Below are 22461 nucleotides of genomic sequence, written 5' to 3' on the forward strand. Positions count from 1 at the left end.
GAGAGAGGGAGACACAGAAGCTGAAGCAGGCTCTAAGCTGTCAGCATGGAGTCTGACAAGGGGCTCAAACTCAGGAGCTCATGACCTGAGCCATGACCTGGCTCATGACCTGAGCCAAAGTCGGACACTTAACCGACTCAGCCACCCAGGTGCCCCAAAAATAGTTTTTTTTTAATTATTCAGACAATTTGTATATATTTGGTATTTAAAACATTTTTAAGCTTTAAAAAATGTTGTCTATTAAGGTATCTAGCAGGTTAGCCTTCTGAAATCAATTTAAATGGATAATTGGGTAACTAATTTTAGATTCCTGATGTTAAGTCAAATGATATAAACAGTATTGAAATGCTTAAGAATCATCTTAAGAAGTTTAATTTATTAGCTTTACTTAAGAGGGGTGTAAATATATAAGAAGTTTTTTTTCTTATTAGAGAAATTTGAAGGGCTCTAAAAGAAAAATGAATATATTAAATTGATAAAAGCAGTGTGCAATATTTAAAGGAAGTCTATTAACTAGGTTTGTAACCAGAATTAAGGGAGGCTGATCCGTTCAATTTGAGTGGAAGAGGCATAAATCTGAGGCTCCCTTCAAAGTGCTTATTAAAATTATTAGATTAACAAGTAAAATAGGATTTGTAAAATCATTCAGCATATTTATTGAGTGTATGCTATGTGTTGGGCATTATTTTGGACACTAAGAATATAGCAATGAGTAAAAACAAGGGCAACAAATTCTTTATGGGGCCTACACTCATTAACCGTAAGAGCTTTAGAAAAAACTAAGTTATTAAATGTTTTTGCTTTAATGCATTGCATTTAATTTTTAAAACATTAGCTATAAATAGCGATGTACCTTAAAGGACATCAAAAAATTCACATTGACAGTTCTTTCCATTCACCCTGTATCTTTAGTGCCTAGCTCATATTCAACCTCAAAGTTGTGTGTGGCTGGAGTGTTGAATCTTCTATTTAGTCTTTCACATCACTCCCAAGAAATCTGAGTTACCCAAGGTTCTTTTCTTAAGATGCAAATGTCTCCAAGGTTAAGGAACTAGGAGATATTTACATCTTCATGTAATTCAATCCGATCGTGTTTCTTCTACCATCGGAGTGAAGGAATAAACTTTCTGATGGGGAAGGAAGAGAGAAAAATAACTTTGGGGCTGGAAATATTTATGCAGAAAAGGGAAATCTCTGGATTGGGGACACACTACAGGGCAGGGCTGGCAGTCCCAGGGGTAGCTGGGGAGCTTGGGGAATTGGGTAAGGGATACAGAAAGAGTGGTGGAGAGCGCAAAGAATTCTCAACTATTTCAAAACCTACCTCCACCCAGGAAAGAGAAGAGCAAGAGCCTCTTTTTTTTTTTTCTTTCCCAGGTGATTATGTGTCCCCAAAACCCAGAATCAAAATTGCTTTATTAAAAAGTTCCATTTGGGTAAATAAAACTTATGCAAAATGACCTGGAAACTCAAACCAACATTATTGTTTCAATAGGAAAATGTTTCTCACCTTTACACAGACCACTTACAACCAGTCTATTGAAACATAACCTATCTGTAAATTGACCATTATTGTGAGAACCCACTCACAAAACCACACCCAGGCAGTTCCAAAAAACCAGAGAGACTCTGCAGAAACCCAGCAATGACCTAAACTACGGGGTTTCCCGGGGCAAGCCTAAACTAAGAACTCACTGAGCTTTGCAATCTGTACCCACATTTCAGCTTCCCCCACCCTAGCAGTCACACAATTCACATATTCCAAACCCGCACGCAGCGCTGGTGGCCCCTGTGACAGCTCACCAACCTCCAGAATTGTGACTAATTGCAAATTCCCCACACTGACATTTAGGCACCAACCAGAGAGCAGGTAGATGAGGTTGGGGGAGAATTGTATAGGGGTTGATGCCTCAGGCTCTACAGTCTGAAAGAACTAGGTTTAAAACCTCAGTGCCACGCCCTGGCTACATGACCACTGACAGGTTGCTTAACCTCTCTGCACCTCAGTTTCCTGGTCTGTAAAATGGGGATAAAAATGATACCTATATCATGGAGTTTCTGAGGGGTTTAAATGAAATAATGCACATACATCATTGCGCCTGACCTACAGCGAGGGCTCAGACTTGCACTTGTGTGTACAGCAAGGACGAGCCTGATTTACAGTAAGTGAACAGAGAACGTCTCATATCTTCTGCTTGCAGTATGCCATACATGAAGACAGTAGTTACTGACATCTTGGTGGGCTTAAATAATTTACAGCCTTTTTCTCAACGTTAAAGAAGCCAAGAAATCATCCCAATTCTTATTTGGGGTCTTGAGATGCTGGAGTGCATTACAGGCTTTATCAACACTTTCTAAGAGTTGACGAGGATTTGGCTTTAATCTGGTAAATGAAAATTTCACCAAGAGTCATGGAAGAGTTATGAAGAAAAAGTGCAATGCTCTAAATGATGCACTTTCAAATAACCAGTGCCTTTCCAGACATTCAGTCCCATACCGGACCAAAATTCCACTGACAACAGTTCCGTGAGAAAATGATTTTTCTAAATAGATCCATATAAACCAGGCTGAGTGATTAAGGGGGAAAATGAGTTTAATAATACAGTATTAGACTGCGTATCATCCAAGTAAAGTGTACTGTAAAAAATGTTTTGAATATAAAATTGACCTCCGGTAACTTTAGTGTTGTAAATACTTGTATTATAGTGAGGTAGACAGTTTAAAAAAACTCTCCATTAGACAGACTTAAAATTTTGTAATAATATTTAAGAAAATGATAACATTATGAAAGAATGAAATATCTGATTAATGCGTAACTTTGTACAACTCGAATATAAACTTTTAAAATATTAGAAATTATAACATTTGAGTGCATATAAGGTTTGTACATTAAGATGAATTGCATGCTGTCCATTTCCCCTTTGCACTTTCAGCCACCTTAAATAAACAAATATATACAGCCGTAACAGAACAACAGTGCATCCAAAGCAAATGTGCATTTTAAATTATTTCTCCTGGCCAAGTCTTTTTTTTTTTTTTTTTTACTTAGCATTTTATATTAGCATTTTTTAAAAATCATTCTCACCCTTTCTTGGACAGTTTGTAGTTCTCTGAACCAAACAAGCAACAGGTTTAGATCGAGAGAGAGCAAAACCACTTAGGAAAAAACAAAAACTTTTTTTTTTTTTTAATGGTTGGTACAAGTTCCCTTGTTTAAAACCATTTCATGGTCAAAGCTAGGAAGGAAACTAATGCTGCAAAGGGCCTACATATGGGCAATGTTTGAAAATAATACTGGTGCAGGCTGGGGGAAAGTTCATGTTTCTGACAATCTGGGAATGGTATTGAAATTGTGTTGTGCTCTCTCCTGCTTCCTTTCGGAAGATGAATACCGCCCCTGCCTCCTCCCTCACTGTCCCTTCCCCATCTCCCACTCCAAGCTCAATGTAACACTTAGCTCTTTTCACAGTTTCTCATTACTAAGTTTTAAAAACATTGCCTAACTGGTAATTACAATCTGAAACAATTCTTTTGGGGGAGCCCTGGGCTATTGCTGGTTGGTAATCTTTCAGGAATGTTAGAGAGAGGGGAGAAAACATAGATTTTAAAGAAATCTACGGGCACAGGGACCTGTGTCCCCTTTCATCCTCTCTTCCCTGTTTCTGGCCTGCCCCCTTCTCCCCATCCTTCCTTGGGGCCCACGACCTCCCGTCCTGACTTCATCCTCTGCTTCTTGGCTCATTTCCCCTCCTCTGCACCTCTTACCTTAGTTACATAGCTTCCCGTCCCTACTCACTTTTTGTTTAACTGGAAAATCACCTTCCCCTTAAAAGGGGATGTCTGAATTTTGGCAAATTCTGTTCAAAGAAATCAATTAGAAACAGACACCACAGAAGGGTTTTTCCTGGGTTACCTCCAGCCTGGCTAATACACCTCAGTGTCAGCCCCATCAGAGGCAGGCCTTGTGGTTTCTCATTATCCTTCAGGGGGTTCCATTTGGACTCATTCTTGTCATTCCATCCATACCAGCCCCCCTTTCCCCTACCAGAAAAAGCAACAGAAAGGACCTGAGCCCCCTTGAGTGAGATGCCGGTTGCCAGCTCCCTCTCCTGGGAGAGCCCAGGGCAGCCAGGTATAAAAGCAAGTTCTTCTAAAGCTAGGGCCGTTCCTGGCTTTCCTGTTCCCGGTGCCAGTTCCTCTATTTGAACACTCTTCTGCTTGGGAGGTCACAAGGCATAGGCTAGGCCATGGCCAGAAAAAACAAACAAACAAACAAAAAACCCACCTTCTTTACACGGATAGAAAACAATCAAACCAAGATGTGGTCAAAGGTGATTCTTCCTCCCACACTGTTTCTCTTCTTAAGCTACAAAATTTTCAATCCTTGGAGCGGTTGAGAAACAGGTATGCGTCTCCCCGCCCCCCACCTCCTATCAAAACCTGTGAGACACGCAAGGAAATCCAAAGCCACAGTAATAAAGGAAAAAAAAAAAAAAAAAACTAAAGAAATCCTCCTTGGCTTGTTTTTCCAGGGTGGCCAGGTGAGGTGTGAAAATCCGTATCTCCCTCTGGGCTGGCAGGTGGAAGGTTCTGGGAAGGCTGCGCTCCCTCTTCTCCCACCCTCTGCCTCCTCCAAGGCCAGCTCCTCCTCCGCCTCTCTTTAGTCAAGCCTCCCCTGCGGTCAGGGGCCAAGGCAGCAGGAAAGGCGCCGCTACCTGCAGCCGCAGGACTCCACCACCATGTCCTCGTACTGCTTGTAGACCACGTTATTGCCGGCGTCGATGTACAGGATGCTGATGGGAGTCAATTTGGTGGGCACACAGCAGCTGGGCGGGGTGGAGCCGGGATCCATGGAGTTCATCAACGTCTGGATGATGGCGTGGTTGGTGGGCTCGAGGTGCGAGCGCAGTGGGAAGTCGCACACGCCTTCGCAGTGGTAGGCCTCGTACTCCAAGGGCGCGATAATCCAGTCGTCCCAGCCCAGCTCCTTGAAGTTCACGTGCAGGGGCTTCTTGCTGCAGCGCAGCCTCGACTTCTTGCCATGCCGCTTGCCGTGGCGGCTGGCGAAGGCCGTGCGCCGCCGCCGGCGGCCGGGTGAGGGCAGCCAAGGCCCGGCGTCCGGGGCGCCCGACGGCGGCGGCCACGACCCCTCGGCGCCGGCGCCCGGGCCCGCGACCTCGGCCGAGCCCAGCTGCTCGCGCATCTCGGCGAACAGGTTCTTGCGCTGGGATCTGGTGAACACGACGAGCAGGGCACGCTCCTGGGGGGGCCGCACCCTCCGGCCGAAGCCCAGACTCCGCAGGTCCGGGGGCGGTGGCTGCTGCTGCGGCCCCGGCGCGCGTGCCTCGGCCTCCCCAGCTCCCGGCTCGCCCCACGCGGCCCGCAGCTCCAAGCACAGCTGCTTCCAGGGCTGCTGGCGCAGGCCCTGCCACACGTCGAAGACTTCCCAGCCGGCCCGGGGCGCCCCCTGCGGGTCCAGGGTCCGCGCGTCCAGCAGCTGGGGCGACAGGCAGGGGAAGAGCTGCACGTGGAGCGGCCCGGCCGGCGGCCCCCAGGGCGCTGCGGGCGCCTGGCGAAAGAGCCGCAGCTCCGCGCCCACCAGCTCTTCTTTGTCTGAGAGCGTGGACACATCAAACAAATACTTCTGTCTCCGGAGAGGAGTGTGCGAGAGATCGTCTGCGAGATAAAAAATAATTACAGTCAGTTTCACTTAAGGGGGAGATCAGTCCGGTGCTCTGCGGCCGCCCCCGGGAGGAAAAGGGCGGGGAGCGGGGCAGGCCGGCTGGGAGACCAGCTCGGCCAGCCCGGGGCCTGACCACCCGGGCTCCCCGCCTGGCCGGTGCGCAGCCAGAGGAGGGGGAGCATCGGGGCAGGCCCCCCTCCTCCTGTCAGCCGGAGGCTCCCAGGGCGGAAGTCGTTGGCTGCCGGAGAGGCGGCGGTGGCGGCGGCCTCCCCGGTTTCCCCTCCAAGGAGCCTGCGTAACCACTAATGTGCCCTTTGTGGTCGTGGACCTGGGCCGCGCTTCCCCTAGACCTCCTTTTGGCTGGCTGGCTCGTTCTCATCATTCAGGTCTCGGTTCAGATGTCACCTCCTCCGTGAGGCCATCTTCGACCACCCTGATCTAAAGTAGCCTCCCTTGGTCACTATCACAGGACCTGGCTTATTATCTTCCCGGCACTTAGCATTATCTACAAACACTTGCTTATATTTGTCTCTTTAGTGGTCTTTCCCAGCAACATCCTGCCCCCCTCCACTGACCCATAGGAGCTAGGACCATGTCATGTCCATCTTGCTCACCGCAGCCGGTACAGCTGTGCCAGCTGGAGTACATGCTGGGCAATAAGTGAGAAACGTAGCTATTCGCATTCTGGGTGCCCATTATAATCATCTAGAGAAGTTAATAATTACCAGTGCCAGGGCTTGCTTTAACCAATTGCATGAATATCTGAGGGTAGAGCCTGGGTACTGGGTTTTTGTCAGTTTTGTTTGTTTGTTTGTTTGTTTTTAAGCTCCAAGATGATTTGAAGATGCAGCCCTAGTTTAGACCCACTGGTCTGGGGGGATGTTGCTGCCCATTAGACAGTTTTGCTGAAGCATTTAGGCCCAACACAAAGCTGACAGATTGAAGATCGACTATATGATCTCTTCCTTCCTTCCTTCCTTCCTTCCTTCCTTCCTTCCTTCCTTCCTTCCTTCCTTCCTTCCTTCCTTCCTTTCTCAAATTCACCTACCATTTTAACAACAAACAAAAGAGCAATGAAGCTTTCAGAAGTCTGCAGGGGGCAAAGGAACAAACACACACACCAGGCATCTATCCATTGAGAAGATCCCTCAGTCAAAGAGAAATACACCAGTAAGGAGAATACCTCAAACACACACACACACACACACTCTCTCTCTCTCTCTCTCTCTCTCTCCCCTTCACCCACCCACCCAACTTGAAATCTTCTTGCTTCGCAACTCATCTTGCAGATTAAATTTTTGATTACAAATAAGAAAAAGAAATTTGGGACACATGATGGCAGGGGGTGGGTGGTGGGAATAACAAGCTTTTAAAATCCAAGATGAATTCTTTGGGACCAAGGCACAACTTGACTTCTTTTTTGATGCATTTGTGCATGAAGCCAACCCCACTTCAATGTGCAAGGCGGAAAGCTAACCAGATTTTCCTGGGCTGCCTTCTCATAAAATATTTACAACCCAGCAAATACAAAAATCCCCAAAGCCCCCAGCTTTCCCCAGAAGCTAGTAAAGTTTGGTTCGATTTCAATAGTAAAAGCGTCACTGGGTCCTGGGTCCGACCCTCCCTGCCTATCCAGATGTAGCCTCAGGGCACTGGGTCTGGAGCCTCAGCCACACCCAGTCCCCACTCTAGGCTGACTGCATGGCTGGCTACCTCACTCTAACGCACAAGTCCTGACCTGAGATGGAGCTGTGGGAAGGGTTAGAGAGGTGAAGAGGGAAAAGCTGCTGGAGGCGGTTGATTTATGGAAGCCAAGACCTTCAAACCGGCCAGGGTCACATTAAAATCAGTGGGAACTCAGCACACTTTCTTCTCCTCCTTTAAAGAAACCTGTGTCTGACAACCCTCAGCCACCACCCAGATCTCTGGACCTATTGCCTTAGGCTTCACTTTCTTGCCTCTCATATTTCTCTCTCCCTAAACTAAGGGTGTGATGAGATGGACAAACAGAAGGCATTTGCTGCACTGGCTAAATATTGTGAGGGCTGATGTATTTTTCATCCTTACTTTATCCACAAGCACAGACCAGTTCTGTAAGGTAGATGTTCTTATTGTTCCCATTTTACAGTTGGGAAAACCAAGGTTTGGGGAAATTAAGTTAATTACCAAAGTCCGAAAGCTAGTAAGTGGTGAAGTTGAGATCCAGACTTAGGTCTGTTTAATTCCAGAGTTGGAGCATTTAGCCCCTAAGCCCCATTGCCTCTCCATTGTAGTCCAGGTACTAGAGTTTAAAAGCAACCAGGAATGGCTGGGGTATAAGGGATGGGGGGACACAGTCCAAACTGTATTTTCAGGGCTTGCTAGGAATAAAACATGAACTCCTTAAGGAAATCATTTTCATCCCTGCTTACATAACTCTTGAGACAATTTGTCACTGGCTGGAGAGCATAGAAAGGTGCAAAGGGTAATGACTTATTTATATCTCTCTCCTGAAACATGGAGAAAGCAGCCTATTTTGTTTCTACTCTTTTTTTTTTTTTGTAAGTGTGGGCTAATAATGGTTAGTCTGCACAGCTGAATTACTTTTCTCTACTTCTCAAGAGGTGTCAGAACAGAGGAAAGCATCTGTAGAGAGAGGGTTCTACTGATTGTGCAGCCTTGGGATTTCTGATGGTCTTTCTAGCAAGATCAGCCAGCTCTTAATCTTTCCAGGGCTCAGGGAAAGAGTGCAAATGGGGGCTTCAGTCTAACCTGCTCCTTTCTCTTTCCATCGCGGCTCCAACAGCTTCACCTGCACCAATGTGGACTCCCTTGCTCACAGGTGCAAGCTTCCAGGCATATATCTGGGGCAGATACACTCTTAGGAGGACAAACCCAATGAAGAAGTTGTCCAGGCCCTTGAAGGGGATTCTGGGCTAGTTGGGCAAGAGCTCTATGGTTCAATGACCACAGTAGAATAGTAGCTCTCAAGGCCACTATACCTGTAGAGGCCCCTTAAGTCTGCACCATCAGCACCACACAGCGTCAAGCTTGTTAGAAATGCAAATTCTCTCAAGCTCCAGAGGTTTCTTACAGAGCCTAGAAAATGCATCTTTCTGAAGCTCCCAGGCAATGCTGATTCTGCTGCTGGTCTGGGATCTCACTGTAAGAGCCATTAATCTACATGAGCATGTCCCCTTGGCTCCTTAGATTCCTCACCATGTGGGGTGGGGCACCACTGGAGGTGAGGCAAAACAGGGTGCTCCAAAGCACAGGACCCAGGGCAGACTCTAAGGTCGTACTCACTAGAACCAAGTCACTATTCTTCCCAGCTCCTTTTTGCCCCCCACAGCCACCCCCACATTTTTGGTACTCTTTCAGCCACATGTACTCTCACTGGGTCTCCAGAACCTCTAACCCCTGAACAGAGGGTCCGAGAAGGTGGCTTCTCTGTGCAGCTCTCCTACAGACCACATTCCCCACCTGTCTGGACCTGCTCTGGGGCCATGCATCACAGAAATCGCCCAAAGGAGGCATCCAACCTGGGGAGTGCACACACCACCATCCCCTGTGACCCTGAAGACACTTTGCTGACCTGGCATCAGAAAGCCTGGCCTTGCCGTCATGGCCACCTCTGGGTAGGAAGCCAGCCCTTCACACTCCCTTCCCACAAGCCTCCTCTCCCACAAGTCCTGTATAAATGAGGGCTGATATCACCAATTGACCCTCTCTCCCATCCTCCTCACTAGAAACATGAACCTTCCCTTCTGTTTGTGGTACTTTCTTACATCCTGGGAGGGAATCCTAAGGTTTCCACCTTTAAATTGAAATCAATCAGTAATCATGGGAGCTTTTTATTTTGTTTTAATTTGCACCGACCTGGTTTGTTACAGCTTGGCTCAGACTCCAGTTTACTCGGTGTTTGTTGAGTATTAGACGTACAGACCTTTCGAGTTACAGTTGCTGGATTTGTGCCTATCAACTTTCCCAGGTGGGTGGATGGAGGAAGGAGGGGGAGGAGAGAAGGAGAAGGGACAAACATCTGTATACTTGAAGAGAAGTCTTCATAAATAGGTCAGCCGTTTTTGAGTTAAGAGCAAGTTGGTAAAAGGCTGAGGACACCTCAAACATGTACATCTAGTGTGGAATTTGACAAACAATTTAAAAAGGAAACAAATGAAGGCACGAGAAAAAAACGAATCACTTGCAAGGTAGGGACTGTAATGCCCATTTTAAATTAGAAAACTGGCCTAGGACGGTAAAGTCATCAATGCGGGGTCGCAGTCTCAGTACGTGGCGGGAGAAAGCTAAGAAACAAACACCAGACGGGAAAGGAAAGGTTGCCCACAGCACCAAAGACCCGACACCCAAGAACCTGAGCCCCAGGAGGGTGGCCTCGTGGAGGGCCTCCAGGCGGCAGGAAATGCGCCCCGAGGGTCCCCCAGGGCTACTCACGCTGGGGCCAGCTCCGCTGGGCCACCCAGTGGAGAGTTTCTGAAAACCGGCAGTTTCATTTGGTTTGGGGCGGAAAGCTCACACACTGCATTTTTTCCAAGACATTCCTGAGATAGGTACACAGCTTGAGGTCCCGCTTGAGAGTCCTTGCCGGGATTTTTTGTCTCTCGCCCCTCACCCTTCCAGGGTGCCCCCGCGGCTCCAGCTCTCTAGGCTCCTCAGTGCGTGCCGGGCTCTCGTCCTTTGCATTTGAGGTGACCCTAGAGGGCCCCACTCGCCTCCACCCGACACCCCGCCACGCGTCCTGCCCCACGTCCTCCAATGGCACAGATCCTGCGACTAGGCAGGGGCTCAGAAAGCCGAGATGATAGTGGACTTTCCCACCCCCACTTCCCTAGGTGGGGTGGGGGGGAGTAAGAAGGGGCGGGATAGTCACCCATCTTTTACAACTAAAACTCCAGACGTCTTTGCAGCTAACCTTTTCCCCCAACCCCCTCATTCTTTGGCCAACAGCCGCACTGAACGTGTATGGGGCGCGCCTTTGTGGCAGGCCAGTGCTTGGGCTTTGATGGCCTCTGTCCCTGAATCCTCACCGCTGGCGGTGAGACCCGTTCTACTTTACATTCATTTATGGATGCAGAAACTGGGATTCTATGAGTTATCTTCACTTGCCCAATGCCTTGCCACTAGTAAAGGACAGGATCTGAAGGTCTTAATTCTATCCGGGGCCCTCAGACCTGTGGCCACGCCTCTTCCAGGGCACTCGTTGGGCGGTGGAGCAAAGAGGGAGGAAAGACACGCGACGCAGATTCATCACCAATGCCATCAATTCAAGGCGAACTGGGTTCCCCAAGGATTTTTTTTTCCTTTACTAGAAGGAGGATCTCCAAGCAGGAATTTCACGGTTAGATTGGAAGTCACTTGCTCCCTAGTTACTCAGCTTCAGCACTGCCTGAGGTGCCAAAGTCGACAGGTTAGAAACACAGTCAGATGAACAGGGTGAGTAAAAATGAGCCACCAGCCCTCTCTCCTGGGGCGTGAAGGCCTCTGAGTAATTTGTGCTCCAACGATTACCCTCTCCTGGGACACAGTAATATCTTGAGCATCCTCCTGTATTCTTGTCCTGAGTCCTGCCTCTGTTGAGATTTGTTGCAAACTGCTGATCTCACGAAGCCTCCTCACTGAGGTGCAGATTCAAGAGGCCATCCACGCAATTCACCCTCCATAGGGTGCACTTGCTTGACCATCCAGAATAGAAATCATAATAGCAAACACTATCTATTGTGCATGATCTAAATCCTTATAACAACTCATTTAAGCCTCAAAAGTAACTATGAAAAAGAAAAGGATATCACGAGTATGCTCATGTTATGGACCAGAAACTTCACATGCAGATTGCTGAATGGTAACTTGCCCAAGATACCAAGAAGTAAACATGGCCATATGGCTCCGAAATCTGTGCCACCACCCTGGACATCCTAGCCCTTGATCTCTGTGTCTGGTAGAAACTCTGAGAAGGCTCCTGCTCTTTCATGCAGCCCATGCTTGGGGGAAGAGCATCGGTCTCTAGTCTCTAAGAGTCAATCACTTCCTAAACAGCAGAACTGAAGGGATGTTAACAGTTGGACTTTTGAAAGAGAACTTACAGGGAAACAATTCTCTCATCTATAAAATGAGGATAACATCAACTCACAGAGTCACTGCAGGAGGGGTGGCAAATGAGAAGAGTAGGAAAGACATTTATCTGAAGACGTGTGTGGATGTTAGTTACTACTGACAATGTGGAATTAGCACAAATGTCTAGAGTCTAAGAGACATAGATTTGAATCCTGACCTGTAACTTAGTGGCTGGATGACCTTGGATACTCTAGGTCGTATAATCTCTCCCAGCCTCATAGGCCTCATCTTGTAAAATGGGAGAACCACCCCCCACCTTGCAGAGTCATTGTAAAAGTCAGAGTCAAGGCAGCCAGGGCCAGCTGTACATGACACACAGAAGCACCCAATGAACACAGCCAAGATTACTGTAAAACCACCCAAATCAGATAGGCAAAAGATGCACCTGCACTCCTCTTGGCCTTCTTTGAGGAGATGCAGTCCAATTGTTTCCACAGGATTTCCAGAAGTGAGTGGAGGAGAGGTGCTGGGAGGAGGAGAGAAGCAAGGGCTTCCAGCTTCTATTCATCTGAGGTCCAGTGAGGGCAAGGCCTATAGGGGTTGTGGCTTCACCCCCATCACACAGACCCTTTTCAGTGCTCCTGTCATTATGTCCCTCCACCACCAAGGTCTCTCTCACAACCTCCAGATGGGCAACCAACCTCCAGCCAGAATCTCATCAAAGATAGGTCCCTCCTAGCAGGTTCCCTCCTCTGTGGGTTCAGGGCCAGTGCTGGCCCATATGCCAACCCTGGCATTTGGTTCCTGGCTGGGCAGACCCAGCCCAAACAGGCCTGGGGGTTAGTAGCCTTCCCCGCCCCTCGCTTCCCACTTTGGAGCCCTTTTGTGGGGCATGATCTGTCCACAGAGGCAATCGGGGTGGGGAGGAGGGTGATCTTCACAGGGCAAAGAGCCAGGAACATTTGGTGGGGAAAATGGGGTGTAGCAATGAATGAGGCCCAGCCACTGAGTCACCTGAGAAGGCCCTATAGGTTGGTGTGTGTGTGTGTGTGTGTGTGTGTGTGTGTGTGTGTGTGTGTGTGATCACCACACAGTCAACCATCTAGCTTCTCTCTAGATCTCTTGGCTTCCCCAGTGTTTTCTCCAATAGCTGGCCCAGAATTTGTCAGCTTGTTTTCCTCCTTTCAAAGCCAGAGAGGCCTCAGGCGGGTCCTCCACGGAATCTTCAGAGGCTTTTCCAGCCTCTCTCCCAAGCCTGGCCGACTGGCACCCTCCTCCCTGCAAAGAGTCTGGGCCTTGTAAACCCTATACGATTCAGCAGGTCTGGTGGCCAGCGGGGATCCCACAGAGAAATCCCAGTGTTCGAGCACCACACTTGGGTCCAACGTGAGGAGGGGAGGGAAGGCGAACCCTGAATGCCACCCGACTGAACTTTGAACTTCCAGCACACCTGGAGCCTCAGCACAGCCTTCAATGGCAGTGAGGCGAGGTTCTGGCTGGAGAAGGCGGCCAGCCCTCCCCCAGAGCACTGGGCACTGCGCACCCCCAGCAGGACTCGGAAGGCAAAGAAGCTTCAAGGAGACTCCTTTCGTTTCTCTAAGATGAAATGGATTCATTTATAAAGTGGTGTCCAAGGACTTAGTGCAAACGCTCTTGGCTACGAGTTCTTGAGAGGGGTTCAAGAGCCAGAGATTCAAAGCGGAGATCAAGAACACTTCACAGGCGTCTCTTTTCACTGCAGTCTCACCCTGGTCTCCCAAAATCTTAATTTGACATCACTGCAGATGAAATCCAGACGGAAACTTGGTACCATTCCCTCATGCTGTACCTTTTGTCCCCAACTTTCCGCGGAGTCCTGCCGTCCTCCGCAGGTCACTGCCCTTCCCTTGGAGTTGCGCACGCAGGGCCCGGACCGGGTTGATCTGCCAGGGGCCGCCCTCGCTGCCCTGTTGACCAGCAGGGTCTCTGGGAGCCCACTGGAGTGACACAGACCCAGGATTGGCCAGGAGGATGAATTGCCGACGTGAACCAGCTTTCCCGGTTGGAACATGATCGGGCCTTTTGACTAGAGAGTTTTGAGATCAAAAGTAGAAGAAAAGGTTCCTTTTTATTTGGTTTCTCCTCCCTGACCAGTTCTCAGGTTGCAGGTGTGGAGAGGGGTTCCATCCGGCGTGTTGTGTGGACAGGATAGGACCTTCGGTGTCCAGGGGTCCTGCGTAGGAGAAACCTCAATGGTGTGTCTTCTTTAAAGGGTTGGGATCGTGGAAACTCTGCTCCAATGAGTTCACCTTCAGCTGACTTCCAAAATAACGTCGCACCAAAATGAGATTCGCTGTGGCACCTATGGACCATAGGCCAACATCATTCAATTTCCCTCCCCACGGGGCTTAGGAGCAACAGTTCTGGGACGTGGGATGAGGGCTGGACCATCTTGCAAAGCCAGATTGGCAAAGCGGGCGCAAGGATTCTCTTTGGTTCTCACGTTATTTAGGGAGAGTACGGGGTAGGGGGCCGTATAAACCACCCGGGATCCCAAAACCAACCCTCCGCGCAGCTCCTGCCCCCACTTTCTGCTCGGCTCACTCAGCTCCACCGGCGTCCGCCTGGGCCACAAGCCCGCCCCTCTCCTCTCCAGCACGCCCACTACCCCGTCCCTAAGCCGAGCTCCGCCCCCAGACACCCCGGCCACTGGCTGCGCCGCGCGCGCTTCTCCGGGAACGCTGGCCAGCGCGGCCCGCCGCCCTCCGCCAGTCCCTCCTAGCTCCCGCAGCTTCTCACCCCACGCCGACCCAACCCTCTGCCCCCAGCAGCGCTAGTGGACGGTCCTGGAAGGCAGGGAACAGCAACCCTGGAACTCGTTAGGCCTACGAGGCCCGATTTCATTCCTGTAAGCAGAGGGCACCACTTAACTGCCATTGAGCTTAAAGCCAGGGCTTTGAAGGGAGACGGGGGTAGGGTGGGGTGCTTGATGCCCCCAGCCACAAAGTGACGCGGAGATCCACAGTCCCGCTTGCCATCCGTCGCGGCCTCCGCTGGGATACTGTCCCCGGACCTAGAGAGCATCCTTCGACCAGGGTTATTCTGTACCCGAGGACTTATTGAATTAATGCCCTTCACTTCCCTTAAGAGCCCCCCAGGGGGTATTGTTGATTTGCTCTGCGTCGTTTAAAGCACGCAGCAGTCCCGGCAGAAAGCAAACGTTTTCGTTCTGCCCTCTTTCGTACTGTCTTTTTCCCGCCCCCCCGTCCCGTTCTCTTCTCCTTCTCCCTACACCGCCCCAGAAAGACGACACCAATTGCTAGGAGGTGTGCCGCCAGAACCCAGAGAACTGAGACTGGGAGAAAAAACCGGTTGCGTTAGGACCTCCATCTATGCAACGCCCGCGTTCCCCGCGGGTCCAGGCGACGCTCAAACGCTCGGGTCGCAAGGGGGGAGGTTTCGTGTCTTCTTTCAGCTTGCGGAAGGGATTCTCAAGGCCTGTCGTGGGCTGTGGCTCAGGTAACTTGTTTTTCGGTTTTTGTTTTGGTTTTTTTGTTTGTTTGTTTGGTTGGTTGGTTGGTTTTCTTTTAGCGTGGAGGAAAGGCACGGATGTTTGGGCACGTTTTTCGATCCCCTCCCCCACCAGCAACTCTATCGCGCAAACTCGCAGAGCCCAAGAGCCTCCCGCGCCGGGGGAAAACGTTCAGTGTCCCTGTCAAATTAGCCTCCCCTGCAGAGGAAGCTCGCCCAGAATTCTGGCCACACTCGCACTCTCGCTGCAGAAGACACTAGGTGTTCTTAGCTTACTTGCTAAGGCGGCCCTTGTAAGAGTCTTCAAAGGCCTTAGGGCCTTAGGGAAGGGGGTGACAGCAACTGATATTTAACAGCAAGCCAATGGCTTAGGTGTTTGTGGTTTGTGGCCTTGAAAATGTTTTAATCCTTCCCGCCAGAAGAGAAGAACAAACTTCTGCTTTAAAGCTTCCTTCCCTCACCCTCGGCCTTTTCCCAGGACCTTCCACTCCACCGGCCTGGTAGAAGATCATGAACCTGGACAGCAAAGCAAACCCCACGCGGACGCTCACTGGGGCGCGCCCTCACGCGCACACTCTGAACGCTCAGCAATCCTTTTCCAAGGCTGTTCCCTCTTTCCGGGGAAATAAAGCCTAGATTGGAACCTTCTGCCGGCTTCCTCACTTGGCCGTCTGGTCTGCATTAGTGTTTTTATAAGGGACTCAAACAAATCGAATACAAGGTCACCAAATAATTAACAGTTGTGAATTCCCTCCGTCCCCATTAAAATACTTCCCTGCTTATATTTCATTTTCCGTTTGCCAACGACAACAGGGTCGGGGCAAAAGCGCTGCTGCGTTGATTACGCCACTCTGCGGCCCAGGTCCACCCAGAAACTCGCTGTTTTGCATAAACATGCTGTACGGGACAAACTTCAATCGCGGGGGAACTCTGCAGCTCTGAGAATGCCCTCCTCCCGGCCCGGCTATCCCCACAATTGTCCTGCCCTGCCCTCTGATAATGGAGACCCACAAGGTAAACCAAGAAGGCAACAGTCAACGGCAGACTTTCCAGCGATTCATTTCTAGGGCGTCAAGTTCCTCAAGGATGTTCCGATCTCATTTTTGGTTTTTGATCTGTCCCCTACCGCCGCCTTTCTGAGAAGGCTATTGTAACAACCACCACCACCACCACCAGGGGAAAAAAAATTTTTTTTAAAGAGTCTTATTTCCAAATCATCTGGAAACCAAACTTACAGCAGTATTCCTAGACTCATTTTGGTTTCTTCCAAAACCAAGGGGGAGGTTTTTTTTTCCCCCTTGTTTATGTGGCACTTCTAACTACAAAGCTGAGAGTTCCAGATTTGTTTCTCTCTTTCTCTCATCCTCTATCTCTCAGCCATGTTGAGTTCATAGAGTTCTAATTGTCTGCCTTTCCCAGGCCCCAGGACTCCAGTACTAGTGGCCTTTGAATGGTTATATCATGTGCTAATTGCAATTTCTCTGTATCCAAACTGATCTATTCTGATCTTACGACTGCACCAGCAGCACAAACGTGCAGTTTCCATCTTTGTGGATCCAAAGTCAAAGCACAATATGCAAGAATTTGTAAAGATCAGGGATAATGTGGTTTGTGCCTTTACAGAGACGACAAAGCACAGCACAGATTCAGACCCTCAAATCCAAAGATCTGCTCCAACTCCAAACTGGTTCTTAGAAATCATAGAATGTTAGACCGGGTGGCAAATCTGTCCCCCCCTTTTTTTGTTCCCGCTTCCTGCCACCATCCTTTAGAAACTTCCTCACCCCTTATCCTATCCATATAGTGTCATCGTTAAGTACACAAGACCTAGAATTGGATGTGTGCTTCACCCCTCACTCTGTGTGACCTTAAGCAACTTGCTTAACCTCTCTGTCTTCCTTAATTCACCTGTAAAACACTGTTTATAGCACTTTCCCCAGGGGTTGTTGTTAAAATTAGATGAAATAATTCAGGTAATAGATTTTAGCACAGTACTTGGTATACAGTAAATGCTCCATATATGTTGGCTATTATTATCACCCCTAGATGCTGGAAGAGCAACCCGAAAGGAGGGACCTTTTTTTAAAAGTCGCAATCAGGTCTCCTCATTAGGTGTGTGTATGGGGTGGGGAGAAGTGGCAAGGATGAGGTAACAGAGAACGTGCTATCTTTCTAGACCCAAAGCGCTCTTCATTCACTTCCGACCGAATTTATCCCTACTCGCCCACTCTTAATCGCAAGCTTGAGGGGTGACTTTTGAGGTTCCGGGGTTCCCGGGTGAGGAAGGCTTTTTACAAATACTGTAGGTAAGTAAGGAGTTCCTGCCTCCCGGACCGGCTTCAAGACTCCTGGCATTTTCTTTGCTCCTCCCCCTGAGGGACCCTGCAGCTCCAAGCCAAGCCTGCCGCATTCGACGGCGATTTAAACATCCCCGAGGCAAGGCGCCAAGTTAGCGCGGCCGGCCCAGCTCTCGGCTGGCCGCTGCTCTCTCCTACTTGCCCTGCCATCCACGGGTTGGGGGAGGGGATGTAGCAGGGTTTGGCGCGGTTCAGAGTCCCCACGTGAGAGGGGCGGAAGTCCTCGCCAGGAGCCGGGGATGCGCGGCTGGCGGGTCCCTTCCATCACGGGAGACTAGACACCGTTTGATGTGTTATGACATGAACCCTCAATTAGATCGCTGAGTTGAAACACTCCAATCAGGGGCCCGATGCTAAGCAAGCCCCGGAAGGTCCAGCCCGAGGTCACCGCCGGTGACACATCAAATCAAAATCAGTGAGAGGGAAAGTGAGGCTTTCCCTTTATCAAGCTGGCGCTGTAGCCCGCAACGCAACCCCTCCTCTGCGCGCCCCCTCCGGCCTCGAGCTCCGCACGCCTTCGCCCCCGAGCGGCGTGCGACGAGTCGCACAGCCTTCCCAGTCAACTAACTGCCTTTCTTCGCGTTTTCTGGGAACCTGAGAGAGTGGAGGAGACCGCGCCTTCGAAGCTGAGGTCCAAGTGGTCACTCCGCGTCTCCTCCGGCTGGGGACCGCGTTCCAGAGTTGAAGCCGACGTCTGGGTCTTGGTCCCGCTAGCCTGGAGACCTGGCTGGGGAACAGAGGCCCCCAGGCCTGGGCGCGCAGCCAGTCCCTTTCCCTACCTCCGGCGCCCGGGGCGCCCAGTTTGGTGCCCGGGGGGGAGACTGCAGCGCCAGCAGTGGAGAAGGGAGGCCGCGCCGGCGCGGGAGCTGAACCCTCCAGAGACCTCCCACTCCTGCCTGCACGCCACAGGCTTCGGTAGACACCTCCCAACAGCCTGCAGGGTCCCTTGGTCCCGGGCCAAACTCGGAGGGCGCAGCTTACGAGTTAGGGGTGCCTGCTTGGGGGAGGGGCGGAGATTCTTGCCACTTCCTTTGGGGAAAAGAAAACAGGCGCCCAGCCTCCCGCCAGCCTGGGCCTCCGGGATTTCTTCCCCTGGGGAAAGGCCTCTTAAGCAATTTTCTCTGAGCTTCTTTAGTGTCTCCACCAGGGAAGTGTAGGGTAGTCTTTGACTAGGGTAGCAGAGAAGGCGGACGGTAAACAGGATTTAGAGGGAGGGAGACAACAGAGGCAGGGAGAAGACCGGGTGGGGGGAGGGGGCGAACTGCGCTGCCGGCACCGAGGTTGGGGATCCAGTTGCAGCGCTACGAAGAAGCCACGTGTGTCTGCAAAGGTGACTTTAGTAGCCCTAAAATCACCATAAAATAGCCGGCGTTAATTTGCTGCCTGGACCTTTCAGCAGCTCATGAACCTCGCTGACCTCGGCTGCAGCAGCGAATCCAGCGTGGGCAGGAACCCTGGTCTGCAAGGAAGGTGGCTGCAAGGGTGGAGGCTGGGGTCTGAAGCCCGGGAAGAGCCCGGGGCTCGGGGGCCGTTAGCCTCCTCTGAAAAGGTCCGAGGACCTGCGTGTATTCAAGGCAGGCCGAGCGGAGCAGCCCTGTCCGCCTGAACCCTGGCGCTCGCGGGTTCCTGAGCGACCCCACTTTCACTGACCTGGGAGTAGGAGGAGGGGAACCGGTCAGAGCCGCGGAGCTAAGTCTGGGCAGGATGGTGGAATGGATAGCTGCCCCCAAATCTCGCTCTCTTTTACCTCCTCCTCCCTTTCTTCTCGACTCCTTCCTCCCCTTTCCCTTTTCTTTCCCTTTTCTCCCCTCCTTTCCTGCCTCCTTCCACGTTATTGTCTCTTTAGGAGCTGAGTTCCTGGTGCCTGTGGATCCCTCCTCAGTTTCTGGGGGCCATGGGGAGAGCGGGGTTCTCTTGAAGGCACTCACCACGTGGGCCATCTCGGGTGGCAAGGAGCTGGTGCACGAGTTTCCGCAGGCACCCACTCATGCACCCACGCCCTCGGAGGGAACCACGAATAGGGCCCCTGGGAGAAGCTCAAAGAGAGGAGCGATGCCTGGCCGGGAAAGGTGGATGAACACATCCATGCACCCATATGGATTAAGTACCAACAAACCCCAAACTTAGTTGCCCTGCCCCTGCCCCGCCCTGCCAGTTGCTCGCGGCTGCCTTAGCAGAAACGACTAGGTTGACGCCTCGGAGCCGCAGAGAGCACGCTGCAGGAGTAAAAACGCCCGAGGGCGCCGGGCTCCCTCCAGGCTGTTAATACCCCCCACATCCAGCGCTGGGGTGAGCTGAGAACCCTTGCTGCGGCTGGGTCGGGGCAATGCCAGACGCCGCTCGAGGACTCACTCCTCCGACCGCGGGACTTGCTTCTGCCGGCTTTTCCCGGAGCGAACAGGAGCTCGGGGCTTTACAACTGCTCACTCCGGCCCCAGGGCCCTCCCGGTCGGCCACCGCAGCTCAGGCCTTGTACCGCGCACCACGCACAACCCGAGACCCCGTGGCAAGGGTGCCTTCAGTCCCCGCCGCGTCCCCTCTCCAGACCCAGTGATTTGCCTGCCACCTCCCGTCCTCCACGCTTCCTCCACCAGCCACCAGACGAGCGGCCACCACGCTGCTTTCTGCAAAAGACAAGAGAAAGAAAGACGAGAGAGAAGGAAGGAAGGGAAAGAAGGAAGCGAGGAAGGGAGGGTTGAAAACTGGAGTCAAATCTGCAGCTGCATTCATAAACTTATTCGGGCTTGAGAAAAACAATTTAAGAAAAGAAAGGGGGAGGCGTCCAGAGCGGGATGGTAATTCACAAACGCAGCCTCCTGCCAGAGCCGAAGCAGCGCCCTGGCTGCGGAGTTCCAGGGAGAGAGGAGTGGGGCGTCTTCTTTGCCACTTACCTAGTCCCCTGTCTACAAAGCTAGTGATCGTATTAGCCGACTTGGAAGACTGGAAAAAGCTGGCGTTGATGCCCAGCTTCTCGGCGATGGAGTAAGTCCTGTAGATTGACAGCATGTACTCGTGGGGCACCACGCGTGGGCCCCTGCCGGGGGGCTCCTGCGCTTCGGGCTGCTGCGGCGGCCGCCGCCGGGGCTCATCCTGTGGCCGCGGTTGTGGCTCGTGGCGCTGCTGGGGCTCCCCGGCCGTGGCACTGTCTCGTGGCGCCCGCGGTATCTTCCCTTCCTTGCGGCTTCGCATTCCCTTGGCGGAGCCCAGCTCCGCGGACGACGACGAGGATGAGATGGAAGCCTGCTGGAAACCGGGCAAATCCCACAGGAAACTGATGAGGAAGACGGCCGACAGCAGGACTCTAGGGGTATCCATGGCGAGCGAGTGGCAGCGTCTCCCAGAGAGGCGGCGGCGCAGGGCGTGAGGGGCACGGAGCGGCTGGACAGCGGCCGGGGCCCGGCTCCTCGCGCGGACTCAGAGTGCAAGGAGCCGGGTCCCAGCCACACAAACCCCGGCCCTGCCACGCCCCCTCCCGCCCCTCGTCGGGAGGGGAGGGGTGGGGGAGGAGGGGAGCGGAGGGTGGGAGGAGAGGCCGGTGGTGTGGCCAGGAGGTGTGGGGGAGAGGGGCCGCGGTGCGCCGGTGTGGCTGGGAGACGCAGCGCCCCCGCGGGACGCGCGCGGGGTTGCCGGGCGGCGTGCGCAGAGCGGGCCGGGAGCGCTGGGCCAGGGAAGGCGGGCGCGGTCGCCCGGCGGCGAGGAGGCCAGGAGCATCCGCAGCGCCAGAGTCCCCCTAGCACCGTCGGAAGCTCGCCCCCGCCCCCTCACCTCCGCCGCAGCGCAGCGCGGGCGCTAAGTCCACTCCCGCTGCCTCCACTGTTCGGGGAGCAAGCGGCCCCGGAGGAGGGAAGCGGCGGCGGCGCCCCCCAGAGACTGCTCCCGGCAGGCGCGTCTGCAGCGGACTGCGCTCTGGCTCTGGCTGGTGATACCTTCCTTCTTCGGCCCCGACCTCCAGGGCGGCCGTTCGTTGCCTTCAGGGGCCCGCCCGGGGCCAGCGAAGTCTCACTGGGCTCCAGGCGCAGGGCCCAACCCCGAACAGCCCCATTCTCTCGGTGGGGTACCGCTCTCCACAAAGACAGGGCGTCTGTTCCCGACCCTCGAGGTCAAGCAAAGGCCACGAGTCTTTAGAGTCCGGATGGATGCTGAAAGCTGCCGCGCTCTACTGCAGGCCCCAGCCTCTCTTCTCGAAGTCCCCAGGCTCTTCTGGCGCTGGCTTTAGCCGCTTCTTTTCTCCTCCGTCTCTTCCCGGGGTCCTCTTTGCTCGCGCGGCCTGGTCCCCCGCTCCACTGCATCCCCATTTTCCCACTCGTCTTTCCCTCCCGCCTTCAATACTTTCTCCTTCCCTAAGTTCCTTCTGCATTCCAATCCTTCTTTCCCCAGCCTGCTTTTCTTCTCACACTGCCCTCCCATCTCTGCCTTCCCACCCTCTCCCTCCGCGGCCTCCCCCTCCTCTTTCAGCGGACCCCTCCCTTTGCAGCTCTTCCCCAATCTGTTTCTCTTCAGCCCAGCCTCGCCCCATCACGAGTTTCCTTTATCTGTCCCCAGATTCCCCGTGCGTGTCTTCCCCGCCCACTGCCTCGCTCATTCCTGGGCCTGAACGCTGGAAGTCAAGGCGGAGGACTGCTTCTCTCCCACAGTGCTCGGTGCCCTGGAATGCTATGGTCCTAGAATCTCCTTGTGCATTTTTTGGGTGTTCAGCCACCAACCATAACATGCTCTCCTTTAGTCATCCCAACAGCTCTGTGCAATTGGCCTCACCATTTTCACTTTCACAGATTTAAAAAAATGAGACAGGGGATAAATGACTTTTCCAAGGACACTCAGACAAGAGGACATGCAGCCAGGGAGAGAACCGAGGGCACA

General features: G+C 52.2%; 1 protein-coding gene across 1 annotated transcript; it reads right to left on the reverse strand.

The window, feature by feature from the left end:
• Positions 1-2575: 2575 nt before the first annotated feature.
• GDF6 (growth differentiation factor 6) lies at positions 2576-21987 on the reverse strand. The gene is made up of 2 exons (XM_043601420.1): positions 20493-21987; positions 2576-5676 (listed from the first exon to the last, which is right to left on the reverse strand). The coding sequence occupies exons 1-2, from the start codon at positions 20914-20916 to the stop codon at positions 4712-4714; spliced, it is 1389 nt and encodes a 462-aa protein (XP_043457355.1). The 5' UTR covers positions 20917-21987; the 3' UTR covers positions 2576-4711.
• Between the last annotated feature and the right edge of the window lie 474 nt (positions 21988-22461).

Source organism: Prionailurus bengalensis, chromosome F2 (assembly GCF_016509475.1).
Source record: "Prionailurus bengalensis isolate Pbe53 chromosome F2, Fcat_Pben_1.1_paternal_pri, whole genome shotgun sequence".
Taxonomy (NCBI): Eukaryota; Metazoa; Chordata; class Mammalia; order Carnivora; family Felidae; genus Prionailurus; species Prionailurus bengalensis.